The sequence below is a fragment of the Mixophyes fleayi genome, chromosome 6 (assembly GCF_038048845.1).
Source record: "Mixophyes fleayi isolate aMixFle1 chromosome 6, aMixFle1.hap1, whole genome shotgun sequence".
Lineage (NCBI taxonomy): Eukaryota > Metazoa > Chordata > Amphibia > Anura > Limnodynastidae > Mixophyes > Mixophyes fleayi.
Genome location: NC_134407.1, coordinates 200,011,646 through 200,030,194, shown reverse-complemented (window position 1 = coordinate 200,030,194; position 18,549 = coordinate 200,011,646). Strand labels below are relative to the sequence as shown.

The 18,549-nt window shown below is 41.2% G+C and overlaps 1 protein-coding gene and 1 non-coding gene across 11 annotated transcripts in view; one reads left to right on the top strand and one right to left on the bottom strand.

Annotated features, from left to right (window-relative positions):
• Window positions 1–606: 606 nt before the first annotated feature.
• TRNAS-AGA (transfer RNA serine (anticodon AGA)) lies at window positions 607–688 on the bottom strand. Its single transcript has one exon. It is a non-coding gene; the product is annotated as a tRNA-Ser (tRNA).
• A 2,316-nt stretch (window positions 689–3,004) lies between these two features.
• The window catches only part of BPTF (bromodomain PHD finger transcription factor), a 42,144-nt gene continuing 26,599 nt past the window's right edge, over window positions 3,005–18,549 (top strand). For 6 of the 10 annotated variants that reach the window (XM_075178025.1, XM_075178023.1, XM_075178022.1 and 3 more), the window contains exons 1-12: window positions 3,005–3,662; window positions 9,603–10,425; window positions 14,327–14,550; window positions 14,877–15,062; window positions 15,208–15,360; window positions 15,850–16,014; window positions 16,097–16,281; window positions 16,921–17,276; window positions 17,360–17,491; window positions 17,670–17,799; window positions 17,883–18,015; window positions 18,131–18,322. In XM_075178025.1, coding sequence (XP_075034126.1) covers window positions 3,203–3,662; window positions 9,603–10,425; window positions 14,327–14,550; window positions 14,877–15,062; window positions 15,208–15,360; window positions 15,850–16,014; window positions 16,097–16,281; window positions 16,921–17,276; window positions 17,360–17,491; window positions 17,670–17,799; window positions 17,883–18,015; window positions 18,131–18,322 — 3,139 coding nt within the window. In that variant the 5' untranslated portion in view covers window positions 3,005–3,202. The remainder of the gene's footprint in view (window positions 3,663–9,602; window positions 10,426–14,326; window positions 14,551–14,876; window positions 15,063–15,207; window positions 15,361–15,849; window positions 16,015–16,096; window positions 16,282–16,920; window positions 17,277–17,359; window positions 17,492–17,669; window positions 17,800–17,882; window positions 18,016–18,130; window positions 18,323–18,549) is intronic. The other 4 variants (XM_075178016.1, XM_075178020.1, XM_075178017.1 and 1 more) reach the window with 4 other exon arrangements.

The following is an 18,549-nucleotide window of genomic DNA, read 5'->3' as shown; positions in this document are numbered from 1 at the left end:
CTTGGCAAATTTTAGCCCGGGGGGGACAAGATTACACTCTGAACATGTTAGGAACAATTTAAAGGTAAAAAAATGCAAGTGGCTCAGTGACCAATCCTGAGGCAGCCCACTATGGGACCGGCCCGTGGGGCAGATGCCCCCTGCCCCCTAGCCCAGCATTAACGCAATGTATTTTGTCCGCTACGAGCCGTCAGTAAAGTGAAATTGTGCAGTTCTGCAGAGCTGTAATTCAGAATTCTAGCGCCTGGGGCGAGAAAGACAAATGACGCCCGCCTCGCCCTAAATTTTAACCAAATGTACCGAAAATATTCCTAAATTGCGCCCCCTTCAGCGTTGTGCCCTGGGCAGTCCCCCCTGTTGCACAGCCATAGTTACGGCTTACGGCCCTGCAGTTTGTCATGTGCTATACAGAAGGAGAAATGATGCAGGGATGTTTGTAAATGTAAAATAGTGTGTTTTCTGCATACTGCAATCTTTTTTTATTAATAATAATAATAATAATGCATTCAATTCTCAAAATATTTATTTCATACAATACATGTGTAAATATGTCAGCGTCATTTAAATATGATCAATTGAAATTAATTAAGTGGAGTAAAACGAAACCGTAGTCGGCAGGATTCGAACCTGCGCGGGGAGACCCCAATGGATTTCTAGTCCATCGCCTTAACCACTCGGCCACGACTACAGCACATGTGACTCCTTCTCTTACGTACTTCGTATACATCACACTCATACTAGGTGGCAGTATTGAGCTTTGTTTATTATTAAACGTATGGTATACAATGGTGTATAATATATTTTGCAATTTACGTTATGCTGTCTTTAGAATGTAACTAGCTACTACTGTCTGTGTATTATCTACATTATATGTGATTTACAGCATGCATTATACCATCCTTACAAAACAAATAGTTTCTATCTGTACATTATGTATTTTACAATAGGCATGCTAGCATCATTGCAGGATATCTAGCTGCTGTCTATATATGCATCATATATGTATTTTTCAACCTCAATTGTCTATATAATAAATAGACAATTTAGGATGCTATTTTTTACATAGTGTTACAGGTCATCCGTGATTGGCTTAGCCTTATACAACCTGTGGCTCACTAGGTATTGTAAACCTACAAGATTTCTTACACATAAAGTTTTTAACAAATTATTAATGAAATTGATGTATTATCTCTTGTGGCCTGATGTGCAGATTATTTCATATTTAATGCAAACAATTATAAAAATATTGTCAGGCTTTCTTTTTATAAGACTTAGCGATTGAACCATATTGATAAACGCACTTTATTTAACATCTGTGCAGGATCCTGGAAAAAAGATGGAAGTACAACCTTCAGGTGGGGTAAATATAGGCACTGTTCTAGAGTACTTAATTCTTAAGGCTAGTCTCCCAATGGCATGTGAATATGCATACAAACGCTTATGATTCTGCACATGCTTTTGATATGCAGTTCACGTGCAGTCTACCCATGGTTGATATGTTTTCAACACGTTTGCATGCATTTGTGAATGTCTCCAGATGCATGCAGTAGTGAGCTTCTCACTTATTGTAATATCCCATTAATTTCAATGAAATGAATGAGCCATTGAAATAATTGTGAGAAGCTCCTCCAGTAAATGAACAGATAACTAAAAAAAAATCAAAAAAAATTTCCCTAACTGAAATCCGTTACCCAGGTTAGGCTGGTCCCCAATAAAACAGGGGTTTTGGGCCCTCACCCCCGCTGCCCCCTACCCTGGCTGGCAGGAGCTTACAATCTGTATTCCCTACCATGCAAACATTAACCTACCCACAAATATGGATTTTTTGTTGGACTGTGGGAGGATACTAGAGAGAGAAATCCAAGCAAATACATACAAACTTCACACAGATGCAGTACGGTATATTTAGGAGGCTGTATACGATATTTATTGGAGACCATGGTGTATATAAGAGGAGATAGACACAGGACAATGTAACACGGTATATGAAATAATGATTAGGGGGTGTATATAATACACATTGGAGATCGGACAGTCTATTACAGTATGTATAATAAATAGGGGTGGGTATAGTAATTATTGCGGATCACTCTGTATATGATAATGAGAGTTGAATATACAGGACATTGTAATACAGTATACATAATATGTAGAGCTGTAAATAACTTTAGGCATAAGGTGTAGTACAGTAAATATAAGGGGTGTATATGATAAGGAGAGTTGTATATAAAGGACATTGTTGCACAGTATAGCTAATAATATTTAGGGGTGTAAATAATTTAAAAAAAGTAGTACAGTAAATATAGGGGGTGTATATAATAATTATTGGGGAGTTCTGTGTATGAGATAAGGAGAGTTGGATATACAGGACATTGTAGTACAGCAAAGCTAATAATATTTAGGGGGGGTAAATAACTTTAGGCATAGTGTAGTACAGTAAATATAGGGGGTGTATATAATAATTATTGGGGAGCTCTGTGCATATGATAAGGAGAGTTGTATATACAGGACATTGTTGCACAGTATAGCTAATAATATTTAGGGTTATAAATAATTTTAAAAAAGTATAGTACAGTAAATATAGGGGGTGTATATAATAATTATTGGGGAGCTCTGTATATATGATAAGGAGAGTTGTATATACCGGACATTGTTGCACAGTATAGCTAATAATATTTAGGGTTATAAATAATTTTAAAAAAGTATAGTACAGTAAATATAGGGGGTGTATATAATAATTATTGGGGAGCTCTGTGCATATGATAAGGAGAGTTGTATATACAGGACATTGTAGTACAGCAAAGTTAATAATATTTAGGGCTGTAAATAACCCTAGGCATAGTGTAGCACAGTAAATATAGGGGATGTATATAATAATTATTGGGGAGCTCTGTGTATATGGTAAGAGCTGGAGACAAGGCAATGTAGCAGGACCCCTCTGCAGTTCCCACGCAGCGGCCGGCAGGGGGAGCCCGCCGCCCTCTCTTCCCCGGGGACACGTGACGCAGGCCTGGCTCTTCCAGTCGAGGGAGAGGGAAAGATGGCGGCCGCGGTGGATCCGGAGCGAGGCGCCGCCAATTCGGATTGAGTCTTTTCTCCCCGTCCCCCCGGGCACCACAGACGCTCTCCGGGACCCCCTTCCGTGTCACCCCCCCTGATCCCAGCACCGCTCCCTCCCCCTGCCCCCGCTCCAGGCCCCAGCATGAGGGGGCGGCGGGGAAGGCCGCCCAAGACCCCCGCGTTGCCGCCCGACACCTCCCCGGGGCCCACCGCCGGCCTGCGCTCCAGACTGCGGGGGAGCAGCCGGGGCCGCTGGGCGCCAGACACCGAGGCCCGCAGGCAGAGCTCCCCCAGGGGAGGCCGGCGCCGGAGGAGGGGCGGGCCCGGGGCCAGCGGCGGCGGCGGGCAGCGGGGGAGAGGCCGGGGATGCAGGGCCGCAGCAGGCCGGAACCCCAGCAGTAAGGTGGTGTACGACGACCATGAGAGCGAGGAGGAGAGCGGGCAGGACGAGGAGCCGGAGGAGCGCCGGGAGAGCGAGGAGGAGCAGGAGGACATGGAGGACGAGGACTACCAGCACGACGTGGAGGAGGAGGACGAGGACGACGCCAGTTACTGCACCGAGAGCAGCTTCAGGAGCCACAGCACGTACAGCAGCACCCCGGGTGAGCAGGAGCGCCCCCTGCCGGACGGGGACCCCTGAGGGGGGTGGGGGTGGTAGTGGGTGGGGGGTGAGAGGCGGCCATTGTGCAAGATGGAGACCTTGTTGTCCCTGCTAGGGCTCTCTGCCACCCTGTGTGGTGGGATAGTGCCCCCTCAGGGGGTATCAGCACTGCCCCCTCTGTCCCATGGCCACTTCCACTCATACACTTACATGTGGGCACTCTGTTACTGCTCCTACACTCTATATACCTGCTGCAGAGAGACTTGTTTTGGTCTCTTTACATTTGGAAAGTTATTGGAACAAGCAGTTCCCTGACACCATTAATTATACGGTTTTGTTATTATTTCAGCAACATTGTTTTGTTGTGACATTTCTTTTTTTTCTTTTTAGGTAGTTTTTAATAATATTTTTTCACCCCAAATGTACACAAACAAGTCTTGTTTTTTAGACCAATACTTTTTTTTTTGTAGTAATTTTTTTTTCTTCTCTTGCCTGTTGAATTTTGGGCCTGAAGCTTATGGTTATGGTCTTGTTTCCTTTTTTTTTCCTTTTAATTTTGACTTCTTGCTTTTGTGAAAATAGATACATTTTGAATTTGTTGGAGGATTTATCTCTCTATTTTTTTTAATATTCTGTTGTGAACGCAGGAGTATTTGGTGAGAGTTTGTTGCAGGTGGTTTGTTGATTGGATATTGTGCTTTGCTGTTTTACTGTATATAGTTTATGTATACTATATTATTTGTATTATGTAGTTCTATATTCTATAAATGTCTCTATTAGAGGAACTTCAACTCTATAATAATGGATGGTGACTATGCTGTTCTCAAAATAAGGTGGTTTAGGTTTTTGGCGAGGTGTATTGTAGGATGCTACTTTTTGCAGGTAATGGTACAACTACAATGTTGTATACTTTGTATTGTGTTTAGCCCAGATGGGATGGTTAATTCAAGATCTCGTTAATGTTCCAATGGCAAGGGAAACTGGTTTCCATTATTCCTGAAGAATTTGATGCTGAGACAGGGCTGAGTTTAATTTTGGTTTCAACCATTTAGAGCCTCTTTTTTTTTTTTTTTTTGCTTCAATTGCTGGAATTAATCAAGGATAATCATGTTTTTGTTTTTGAACTGTGCCAAGTTAGTAAGATGATCATTCTTTTGTGTTTTGATTAGTCTGTTATAATTTTCTGGTGTTGCTTCAAGTGAACAAGCGTTTAACACAATCGTATCCCTTCTTTGAGTTTACCAATTATTTATTTGAGGGTTAGGGGAGATAAGTGCTTATAACACCCCATCCCTGTCAAACAGGGGGATGTAGCCCTTGGGTGAAGATCTTCTTTTTAATTTGTATGTAAACAATATAAAACTGGCTGATATATTTAAATTTACTCTTAGTTGTAGCTCAGCATGAAGTGCATGGAGCATTGGGTGCAAGTGGTTTTATTGTAGACCATTTAGTTAAGTCTTTACAGGAGTTATGCAGGACAGAGAAGTATTGTTTAGCATACTATGTCAATCATACCTAATAAAATTGTTCTAATGTCCAGTTGCTCAGTGGAGAGTTTATGGGACAGCTCTCATGAAATTAATATGAGCCTAGATGCCAGTGACTAAAATTTTACTGATGTGCTCCTCCCTTATAATACAGAACCGGCAAATCAATTACACTTTAAAGTGACAACAGGGAGGGGTTGGTGTTATTGGGAGAACCAGTCACAGGCCACAATTTCTTGATTTTGACTGGGACTGTCATAAGAACATAGGAGCTTCAGGAGTAGCCCTGGGGTTCTGACTAGGGGGTAAAATTTTAATAACATTTTCTGTAGAGTTTACTACAGGTTTAATAGTGAATTGATTAAAAGTTGTATGCATTCATTATTTAATCAATAAAGCATGGAGGCTGTATACTTGTGTTTTTTGATATTGTTGCTTAGGAGCTGGAGGTTAAGTGACACTTGGTAAATGTATCAACCTGAAAGTTTTCCAGTGGGTTTGAAAAGTGGAGATGCTGCTTATAGCAACCAGATTCTAGCTAGCATTTTTTAGAATGTAGTAAAGAAGTGATAGCTAGAATCTGATTGGCTTTTCAAAGCCGCTGGAAAACTCTCAGCTTTGATACATTTACCCCGTAGTCTTTTTTAGGCAACATGATTCTTACGGATAGATGAATTTACACACAGAAGTTTTGTGAGCAATGTAATTGTTGATATGTTAGTGATAGCAAATCACAAAATTATGTAATGAACAAACAGCAACAAAATAAAAAGTAGGGGAGAATGAGTACAGGTTAGACGATGAGGATTATGGTAACGAGAAGGAGGGAAAGGGACAGAGCAGTGAGCAAGCCGCAATGTAGTAAGCCAGTGCCCAGGACTGTGGGCACAAGAAGCAGGGCTAGAGACGCTGAGGGTTAGCCTTAGAGACCAGGCTGAAAGTGTTTGTCAAGGATGCAGAGGTTAAAAGGAAAGGGTAGGAAAAAGGCCCTCCTTGTAAAAGCTTAGAATTTAGAGGAGAGGGGCAGATACAAAGACGGAGACAGTGAGGAATAATTTTGGGGGACGGGGGTGAGTTAGGAGGGCTGGTAGGCTTTGATGAAAAGATGTTTATAGGGCATGTTTGAAGCCTTGGTGGCTAGTGGATGGCATTATTGAGAGTGTGTTTCGGAGGTCTTGGAGGTGGCAATGGGAATGATTAGTGGGGAGTTAAGGCAGCAGTTGTTTAAAGAGCAGAGGGGTTGGGAAGTGGATGGAAATGAGCTTGGAGATATAGGTGGTGGTGGGGGGTAGTGGCTGTGTGCTTTGTAGGTCAGGGTGAAGAGATTGAACTGTATTCTGTAGGAGACTGGCAAAGGGGGGACCAAAAGTAAGTGAGAGAGAGAGAAATTGAAGTGAGGAAAAGTGAGAGAGGAGGAGGTTACAAAGTAGTAGTAAAGAGATGGCTTATATTTTATCCCCAGAATTGGGAGGGAGGACTAGGTGGGAAGGGTAGATGGGATGGGGGCCGAAGGGAGGAGAATTACTTATTTTGGGGGTGAAGTGGGCGGTGAAGTCTGGCTTTCAGGTTATATTTTAACATTTCATTTATTTTTTTGCAATCATTTGTTTTTAGTGTTAAAACCACTTCCTAAGCCAAACTGACATCTGTTATGAAACGGAATTGTATATTTTGATTAGGTTTCTTACTACTGATTAAGACAATTGCTGTGGGTAAGCGTCATTCAAAAGTTAGTTTATTAAATATATTTTTATAGTCTGCTTGTGTTACGGGTACCAACAAGGCACCTAACTGTTGTGGATTATGTAACCCAATTAAAATATACTTTTTGTCTACATATAATGGGGACTGCCATTTTGTGAATTCCCATTCATTAGTATGCAGCCTGTGAATAGGCTTCATTTGTTCATGGATATCACTAAAAGAAATGTACAATATGATCATTACAGAGTATCAAATATAATTCTAAAAAAATATATATGGAATTTAGTATCATATTTAAATAAAAAATAAGAAAATACCAATGTGATAATGACTCTTTTCAGTGTGGCTTCCTATTCAGGTGCATGGTACCTCATGTATCACTCAAGGCTGGCAGTTCCGCATATATAGAACCACACACACCGTAGAGACTGCTGTGTGCTTCCTGAGAGAGGTACAAGCACCCACAATATTTTACGTTTGTGGTGTAGGGGGGAAGTTCTAGCAGAGTTTCCAGTTCACATTTGCTTATGTAATGTGTCACTGCTTAGTCAAATGTGTGAACAGGGATCCAATGATTTGTGAATGTTGTCCGTAGGTCTTTGCCTTGTGGCTACATCAGTTGTGTGATTTAGGGGTATAGCAGGCATATAAATAGGGTGACTGCAAAGATGCTCCGGAAGCAGAAGCAGGAATTTCTGTTGTGTGTACCTAGCTTTACGCCTGTGTTGCCCAGTCTGCTCTTTAATAACACATGTATTACTAGTTCATCTTCCCCCACTGTCTCACCTAGGAAAATGTGTGGTTCTAATTACAGCCATGAGATGGTGTTTTATCTAACCCTGGACACACAGATCACCGCGCTGTTTATACTGTCGGGCACTCTTTCACTTCTGTGTTTAAGCTGTAAGAGGTTATCTCATTATGTAATTTCTATCCGCTTTGTTTCTATAGCAATGACTGAAGGATTGAAGGGGGTCAATTAACAGGGACATTTCTGTTTTCATTGTGCATTGCTGTACAGGGAAGGCTGCATTGTTTATTGTTTGCACATGTATAACATATTTTTATAAGGGTGCCTGTTGTCCTTTAAAGTGTAAATGCCTCTTAGAACTATCAGTTGTTCTGTATTCACTGCTTAGTGCAGTGGTTACCATTGCTGCCTTACAAAGGCCATGAGTTTGATTCCAACCAGGGCCTTATCTGTATGGAGTCGGTGTGTTTGGTTTCCTCTCACAGTCCAAAAAACGTTAATCGGTAGCTGACTATAATGGATCCTAGTGTGTATTAGGCAATTTAGACTGTAATATCCAACTATAAATGGTCTCTATAACAGTAATGTGTGTATGTGTGTGTGTATATATATATATATATATATATATATATATATATATATATATATATATATATTATATATATATTTCTGTTTTTCTTTTGATGGTTCAGAAAATTATATATTTTTTTATGTTTATTACCCTGTGAAAGAGAAATCTACAGGATGCAGCTGTACAAACAAGAGCTGAACAGGGGGTACTTTTAGGCCTTTGCTGATTGTGGTTACTAAAGAAAAGAACAACCTGTTGTAACTTCTTGATTTGAAGGTGCAGGTTTTTGTTGAATGTGCAATAGAAACCTGTTGCACCAACACATTACAGTGACGTCCCCAATAGGCTGTTTGGTACTTTAATGGTGGAGCATTTCCTTTGCAGATTATTATTTCTTCTAATGTCTGATGGTAGTATCTTGGCACCCAAGCTTTTCCTGTAATTCGCTGAAAATAAATATATATATAATCTCACATACTCTCCCTCTCCAGAAAGCTAAAGGAGAGCTGTTAGCCACACTTTATTTCACCTTAACATATTGTTCACCAAACCTTTATATAATCTAGGCAAAGTTTTCTATCAATTATTGTAACATACAATTGTAGTGCACACTACTGACCCATATATTTGCTTATAGCCCCTGATGTAGAAAACATTTACCACCTTCAATTCCATTGTTTATACAGCTATATTATTTTGTGTTCAATCAGTATGAGTTGCAGTATTGTATAGTGTTATTCCCCAGTACTGCTACTGAATTGTGTCTGGTGCTTTTTAATGCCTTGATGTAACCATAGACCAAGATATGTTGCATAGTCAGTCATTAGGTTAAAACAACGCTACAGTCATTTCTGTGGCTGTGTGCCAAAGTACCATTTATTTTTGTTTCAGTGCTTGTAACATAAGTGTCAAAACTACATTTTTGGTGTTCACCGGTTGTTCAATTATAAGCCTTTTTAAATTAATGACTTTTTATTTTATGCAGTATAAAGGTGAATCTGTCCCCTCTACTCGTTAGCTTTACACTGCTTAAAATCTTATATTTCCTTACTTTACCATCAATGGCAAATATAGACTGGCTAAAAGTGTGCTGCTTTTGATCAAAAGCTCAAATAGCATAGGAGTTTTTCAGTTTTTTCCTGTATGCTAGTTAATTCATTTCTATGTAGCATTTCTGATCAGTAGGAGACTGGAAACCAATTATTTAGACTACCGCTTCAGGACCTCTCCAGAGTTATGCATAAGCGGCACACTTTCAAGTAGCTTTGAAAACCTGTTACGTTACAGTAAAGGAAAGCAGTTTAGTTATATCTAGATATAAACAACACTTCATTTAATGTTGTTATACAAGTCTTGATATATATTCATGTCCAGCATCATATTTTCTGTTACAGCATTTGAACCAATCTTTTCATGTTTAAACAGGAAGGAGAAAACCCAGAGTTCACCGGCCACGTTCCCCAATATTCGAAGAGAAAGATGTCCCCCCTCTGGACTTTCCCAAGTCCTCAGAAGACTTGTTGCTACCTAGTGAGCACTTAATGAACGTAATAGCAATCTATGAAGTGCTGAGGAACTTTGGCACAGTCCTGCGGCTATCTCCTTTCCGCTTCGAGGACTTCTGCGCTGCTCTTGTAAGCCTGGAACAGTGCACGCTGATGGCTGAAACACATGTGGCTCTTCTCAAAGCTGTCCTACGAGAAGAGGATACCTCAAATACTACCTTTGGACCCGCTGACCTAAAAGACAGCGTCAATTCCACCTTGTACTTCATAGATGGGATGACGTGGCCTGAGGTCTTGCGAGTGTATTGTGAAAGTGACACTGAATACCACCACGTGCTACCCTTCCAGGAGGTGGACGATTACCCCTATGGGCCCATAGAGAGCAAGGTGCAGGTTCTGCTCTTCCTCGTTGATCAGTTTTTAACCACCAACATGGCCCGTGAGGAGTTAATGTCAGAAGGAGTGATCCAATATGACGACCATTGTCGCGTGTGCCACAAACTGGGGGACTTGCTTTGCTGTGAGACATGTTCTGCTGTTTACCACTTGGAGTGCGTTAAACCACCCCTGGAGGAGGTACCCGAGGACGAGTGGCAGTGCGAAGTGTGCGTGGCTCATAAAGTGTCTGGCGTCAATGACTGCATTGCTGAAATCCAAAAAAACAAACCTTACATAAGGCACGAGCCAATCGGATATGACCGCCAGAGGCGGAAGTATTGGTTTCTGAACAGACGCATCGTTATGTAAGTGGATTGTTCTTTTAATTACTTGATGTTGGTGGGTCAGAGGCCTCAGTCAATGGTGGGGATCTAACTTCTCAGAAGTGTGATTTATGTTAATGAAGCAGTGTTTAATCAAGGGTGCTGAATGAAAACAAATATCCTTAGTCAGTGGCGTTATGATATTTTGTATATGTTACATGAAACGAGACTTGAGACATTGCAAACAGGTCAGTAAAACATAGCTAAAGGCATAATGCTGCATACCAGTAATGTAGTGTTATAATTCCCCAGCTACAGGACAGGATGCAGTGTTGCAGGTAGAACATTGCAGGGGCTTATGCTAACTCCACATATTATTTTTTTTATGTACAAACTAATGCATTTCTGTATAATTGATACACAGATGAGCCAAACATGTTAATCTGATCATATGCTAAGCTATGTAAAATTGCTCCACACACACAGTACAATTTTGATGTGACATAGCAGATATACATTTGCAGTGTATACCAGTGTCGATTCTGATATTTGAAATGCAGAATTCCAGCGTTATTTAGCTATGGATGAAGGAAAGGTCATGTATTGTGCAAACAATGACCATTTTTGGTGTAGGTATTCAAAATAGTGATATGAAAAATAGATCCCCCTTTGTAGACCTTTATTGCGCAGAGATAACAAAGCATTGTCAGCTATAGCTATTCTACACAGATATCTTTCCCTCCCTAATTGCCAGCCATATTCTGCTCAGACCTCCCCATTTGCCAGACGTATATATTGCATATCCTCATTGCTACACACTTGTTGCACAAATGAAAACCAACCCCCTGCCTGATATAGCAGAGAGAGCCTCTATCGACAACACTTCAGTTAGCTTCCATGTGATATTTTTGATTGAAAAACTTCCAAAGAAAACAATCAAATTATCCAATGGATTCGGACATTAACATTTGATCATCTTAGCCCACACGCGTATCAATGTTTTTAAGAATTTGCTAAAATACAGCCTGATTTAAAGTCCTTGTCAGTCGGACCTTTATAAGAAAGGTGCACTAACTTTTGCTTCTGTTAATGCTTGCAATAGTAAGCTGGGCCTTAACAAAAGATACCTATAAGATCTGGTTTCTCCTAAGTTTATTGTCATGAATGGAGTGAATTAATACCAGATCTTTTAGGAAATCCCATATTTTTTCAGGCTCCCTGGCAGCCCTAACGAATGGATGAGCACCGTATTCCTCTGAACTTATATAATGTAGCCCCTCCTCAGTCTGTCTTTTTGCCTAGCTGAGTAGGCAGGGTGAGTGTAGGTAGCGGATTGTTTATTTGTTTTTTTGTTTTGTTTTTTAATGTGGGGCTTGCCAATACATGGCCGGAGAAGGATCCTGTAGGCCTCGGAATCAAGCCACAGGCAGTATGCTACCTGAGGCACCGGGTGGCTCCTCAAGGCTGTTGTGTGTTACCGTAGCTGGTAATATGGAGCAGGGGCTAGATTTTGGACACTAAAGTCCAGTCAACATGAGAGATGTGAGCGCAGAATCATAAGCTGGCTCCGCCGTAACAGCACTTCCAGGTTACCATGTCGGTGTGCCCTTCGTAGAGGAAGTTATAGTCAAAAATAGACCTAGAGCGCATCCCAAAAGGGCTGAAATGCATGGAACTTGGGTAAGCCTAGTTATTTCTGTTCTCATGTTGTTGTGTAAAAGTTAGGTTTCTTGTTCTTTTAGTACCCTTGGAGAGCCTGTGGGGAAATTAATGCATAACCCATCATAGGGTCTGTAGAGGTTGTGCTAAGGAACAGCTTATTCAGAACCTCTGTGTGTGAATTGTACACCTTAAAATAAGACAGACACATGTCAGCCACCATAGCAGTTCAGATAATTGAGTTGATTAGAAAATTGTTTTTAACAAAGGAGCATTTGTATGTAGATCAAAGTATTAAGATTTAAGTCACAGATGGGGTTCGATAAAGATTAAATACCAGAAATCATGGGAATCTGTTGAAAAGTAAGATTGGTCCTTGAATAGTGGAAATGGTAAGATCAAGGAAGAACCCATATGATTTAATTTCGATATAGTAAAAGTACTACCGAAGCAAGTAATCATGGGAATTCAAGAGTCGGCAACAATAAAAGTTGTTTTCTTTGAGGAGAGCCACCCTAAATGCAGAGTGTTCTTTGTACATAACATTATTAAGGGTTTTATTACACAGAGTGGGATTTTATTCTGAAAGTTGTTGCAGTAGTATTGTTAGGTAATTCAAGGCAAGATAGAAGCAGTAGAGAAGTTCAAACAACTGTGAATTTATTTTGAATATGTAGAAAACATCCAGAGTAACCAATGATCAGATACAGAACAAACACAGCTTGCATCTGATTAATGGACACAGAACAAAGTCTTTAGTAATGGTAGCTTCAAACAGCTGTAGTAATTAAAATATCTGCAGAGACACTGAAAGCCTGTAGAACTTCAAACAGTAGATTAATGGTTCTGATAGTATAAAAGTACTCAGATGCAGTCTTGGTAATGAAGGATATCCAATATACCTGATTACCTGAAGGCATCAAAAGTCCAAGCTTAACTGAGATGAGCCCAGAGCCCCTCAGTACAGTATCAGCAGGTAAAGTGATGTAGAAAGATCTCCTTACTAACCAGCAGACAATTGTTTCATATAAGCAGATCTAGCTGCAGTACTCTCAAGAAATCAAAGTAAGCTGGATGCCAAACGGCTGAGATGGAATCTTAATATTGTTTGTCAAAGTACAGAATCAGAGTGGAAGCAGTAACTGGAGAATCTCGGAGAGCAGGATGTTCAGAGTAACTTCTATCACTAAAAGATTTCATAGAACAGGAGGGAAGTTTTAAACTCCAAAGGTCCAATCAGGTCAGGAGAGACGCACCCTAAATTAATGAGAAAGGTGTGCAGTGACTCATGCTCCCCACAGCTGCAGAAGTAATGACAACATTACATAGTCAGTGAGTGATTCATGATCACCAGAGTTAGAGGCAGTCCCGATATCCTAACACATCCCCTTAGAAGGGGGAGGTCCTTCAAAAAATTTCATGGATAGAAAGATGGAAAATTGTTTGAAAACATTACCTTTCCAGTAGTAACCGCATTTAAGTCTGGGGTAGCTGCATTTTCTTTCTCCAGACCTCTCAGGATTTGGATGGATGCTTTGTATAAAAATACACAAAAGATTAATATAGTTTTTATTGAACAGTATGGAAATTATGAAGAAGGGTGTTGTTTTTTGTTTTGTGTTTTTTAAAAATGGACTTGGCTTACTTGGACATTGTTAAAATATAATCTTTTAGATAAGTTAAGTGAACTCCAGGAATAAATTACCTTTAGAGAAAGGTGCCCTTTCCACAACCAATAAAAGCATGTCTCGTCCAATCTAAGAAACTAAATGCAGTCCTGGGGGTAAAAGTATCCAGCTGAGAGTTTTACAGCGGATTTGAAAAGTGGAAATGTTGCCTATAGCAACCAATCAGATTCTAGTTATCATTTTGTAGAATGTACTAAATAAATGATTGCTAGAATCTGATTGGTTTTTCAAACCCACCGGAAAACTCTCCGCTTGATACATGTGGGGAGTCCTGTTGGTAGGCTACTCAAACCCATCGTTTTCCACATGAGACCTGGCCTCATGTGGAAAACGATGGGGTTGAGTAGCCTACCAACAGGACTCCCAAGAGGTGAGAGATCTGTGGTTTTTCTTAATGGGGAAAATGGGGTTCTCATTACCTTCACTGCCAGCGAATGTGATTCTAATTTAATAACTATTTTGAACACTTGGCTCCTCGTCCATTTTTACATCTAACTATATCACTTTAACACACCTGTCCCTAAGCCATTTCACACTCTGTGCTTTGCTTGATGTGATTATAAGCTCCTATTCTCATATACATATTTTCTTTGTAGAGAAGAAGACTCTGCACATGGTAAGGGCAAGAAGATCTGGTACTACAGTTCAAAACCACAGCTGGATGAGTTAATGGAGTGTCTGGACAAGACCTGCTATGAAGCTGACCTCTGTAAAACTATAGAAGACCTACGGGAAGAAATCCATCGACACATGGACATAACTGAGGAGTTGACCAATAAAGCAAAGGGGAACAATCGATCCTACCTATCGGTAGTCAATGGTAGGAGCTTGCTGTGAATCCTGTAAGACATTCGTTATATTGTTGGCATAGGGCAATCTATGTTGGATGTGGGGTTTGTTGTATCCATTGTCCTATTACATAACTATGATGATGGAGGTTGATCTCTACTTGATTATATTAGCAGTACAACCTCCAATAGTGGATCCTGGGTGCAAGTTTAACATGCTTACACACGTTTGTTCCCTTTATTACTTTTCAGTTCTTTACTTTACATGAGTGTTTTACAAGGTGGCTTTCATGTTTTAGACCTAGTGTCTAATCAAACATATGATACATAAAACACTTATTTCTCTGTCTCTTATTAGAAGAAATAATGGAGCGTCTGAAAAGCCAACAAGAGGATGCGGAGATAACCAAGGTGTTGGCAGAGGGCGAGAAGTCGGCAGAAGATACCAGTGCAGTCGGGGAGGATAGTAACAAGGTTCATAACTCCAATTCAAAACCGGAGGATAATGGAGCTCAAGAGGGGACTGAGAAAGGTCAGACAGGAGGTGAGACCTCACAAGGCTTTTCTTGTGGTTCAGTGATATTGATGGATAGTTAATAACCATATCTAGTTTTTGTAACAGGAGTGACCTCTAAATTAGCCACACTCCAGTTCCCTCATGCAGACCTGTGTTTTGTGTATTACTGTAGAGACAACAGAGGGTGATAAAAGCAGCACAGAAGAGCCTTCATCTACTGACACCCAAGAGAAAGAACCAGAGAAGATCCCACCTCTAGAGAGCAGTAAGGAGATGGATGGTGACAAGTGTACAGACCCTGCGTCGTCCTTGTCTTCCACAGCAGGTACCGTGTGTGTTAATGTCTCGGCTATGTGTGTAGAAGTTGCCTCTCCAGCACTGTTTTGATATGTGTAATTACTCTTCTCGACCCAATGCTCACCCATATCTCAGCCTGTGTGTTTTCCAGTATCGTTCATGATTATGAACCAATTTGTTGTACATTATATTGCTTAAGTTATCAGTATTCCATACCAGCCTATGGCATCCAGATGTCTTTTAGTTCCTTCTGCTCTTGCACATACATTTGTTGGACAAAGTACCTGGCAATAGATCTGACCCACACAGCTTTCTTGTGCTGTATTATTTCCGCCACTATCTGGCATCAGTCATGACATCACCAGGTTTGCCTACAACTTCCAAGTCTGTGGCTCTAGCTTTGTTTATTAAAACGCTGTACGTGGAAACTGCTGTAAAGTCTTTGATCGAATGCATTGTAGATGGTGTTTGTCTCTACATATCACCTTGAATAATTTAATGTTTTCCATATTAATAGAAGCTGCTGATGCTGCCTCCAGTACCAGTACGTCCTCTGCACCCCAGTCTGGCAGCGATGATGGCCGTACCAGCATTACTGCACCTGACCAGCAGGGGGAAAGCTTTAATAAACTATCCCAGCAACAAGCCTCCAAGCAAGAGGACGCAGGTGAGGGTGGACTAGGTACGTTATACAGTTCATATTGGTCTGTCAGTTATGTAATGCATTTTTTAAAAAAATATTTTTGTTTGTTTGTTTTCTTCAGCCTCTGGAGACTTGAAGACGGAGAAGGGTCCTGGGGACGCAACCGAGACTCTGTGTACGGGGAAGGGACCCTTGAGGATGGTTACAAGGTTACGGAACCCCGACAGCAAGTTAAGTCTGTTGAAGAATCACCAGTTCTCTGCCGCAGTCCATGAAGCAAATAAGATTTATAAGGAAGGCAGAGAGGTTTGTGTTTTGCGTCGGCCACATATGGACCAACTGCACTCAGTGGGACACCTAACCTACTCTCTGGTTCTCTTCCAGTTTCAGCTGAGTTTATGGGCTTAGAACCTTTCTGTGCTATTGAATAGTCACCACCTGGTTTCTGGTGTCTATAGACCTTCCTAAATTCTCCTGAGAATCTGCCATAGGTGGTGAAGGATTTCTTGAATATGGAGGTTTGAGGACTATCTGTACTTTTCTTTTACTTTTTTTTTTAATAGTTTTAAATCTCCAACTCCTTAACGAGAGGGTGTCTCCTGCACCAATCACTGAGACAGACTTTCATTCTAGTAAATTTGGGTTGCAATCTCGTGCGGCTTGTGGTATTTGTCTAGCACGTGGCTGTGACCTGCTATTTTGAGAAATGGGTCTTTGTGGAACCTATTTATCCTAAGCTTTTAAAGGTGTCCCTATTATGTCTGAGTGCTGTGATGATAAATTGCAAACCTCTGTGTAGACTGTTTACGATCCTTAGCTGACCTGTTTCATTTCATGTTGGTGTCACCAGGAGACGTTGTTCTCCAGGATCCCATGCTATAAGGGAGACCTTGTGGACAGGAAATACCTTTACTTTATTAACTTACTGTTGTTTTGCTGTTACAGGTCCTGGTGGTTAATTCTCAAGGTGAGATATCCCGGCTGAGCACCAGAAAGGAAGTGGTTATGAGGGGTGTCTTGAGCAATTACTTCAAGCTGGGGCAGGAGGGGAAATACCGCGTGTACCACAACCAGTACACCACCAACTCCTTTGCACTGAATAAGCACCAGCACAGAGAAGACCATGATAAGCGGAGGCATCTCTCCCACAAATTTTGCATGTCACCCATGGGCGAGTTCAAGTGGAACGGGTCTGTGCACGGGTCTAAGGTATTGACTATATCAACACTGAGGCTCACCATCGTTCAACTTGAGAACAATATCCCTGCACCCTTTCTCCATCCCAACTGGGCCTCTCACAGGTACTATATGTTGTGCTGTGTGGTCTGTTTTATATGCGCTAGAGATTTATGGAGGGCTTCAGGAACGCCTTCTCTTCTTGCAGGTCAAACTGGATCAAGGCTGTTCAGATGTGCAGCAAGCCTCGCGAATTTGCACTGGCATTAGCAATACTGGAATGCGCCATTAAGCCTGTCGTCATGTTACCGATTTGGCGGGAGTCCTTGGGCCACACAAGGTAATTGTAGTGTGTGGTAATTGTAGTGTTGTTAAAAGATTGGTGTTCGTGACTTTTAACAGAGGAAATAAAATGTTCTTGTTTGATTGTACACAGCGTCTTTGATAGTTCTCCTCTAAGAGTTTCATTTTAACCCCTGACGTGGTTGTCAGAAGGACTAATAAATGTTAATGTCCAGGTTACGGCGGATGACCTCCATGGAAAGAGAAGAGAAAGACAAAGTGAAGAAGAAGGAGAGGAAACAGGAGGAGGAGGAGACCATGCAGCAGGCCACTTGGGTCAAGTACACTTTCCCTGTGAAACATCAGGTACCTCTTCCCTACGGCCTCACACTCTGCCAGACACTTTACCGCTATCACTGCGGTAACATGAGATTGATTTGGCTTTTCAGGTTTGGAAACAGAAGGGGGAAGAGTACAGGGTCACCGGGTACGGAGGCTGGAGCTGGATCAGCAAAACGCACGTCCACCGGTCCATGCCGCGGTTCCCTGGAAAAACAAATGTAAACTACAGGAAAATGTTGGGTGAGTGACCGCAGGGATTTATCTATAGGCTCGTTACTGTCCAAATATACCCCCTATTGTTTTTATGCAGTGCTGGTGGGTGCTGCCACTTTACAAGCAATTTTCTCTGCTCCAGAAAAGAATGGTGAGAAACCTGAGAGTGGGATGGAGGTCGATGATAAGAAGGGGTGCGAGATAAAACAAGAAGCCAATGCTGTGAAAATCAAAGTTAAAGAAGAGGAGGATCGAAGGGACCAAATTAAAAATCAGATTGAGGCCAGTGAGAGGCAACATATGACCGACAATGATGACATATCTACAGAGAAAGGTAGGGTCCAACATTCTCAGTATTTTTAAATCTTGTCTGAATTAGCTACTGTTACTGTGTTTGTTATTACGGTGTTAGGATGGTTAGAAGTTCTACAAGAAATGTCAACAAAGCTGAACTTATCCTAGTAAAATGATTGATCTGTTTATTGACTGTGCTTGTATGAGGGCATTTTGTCTTCTAATGTCCTGCCATATCAGCTATAGTTACTAATCCAATGATAAGAT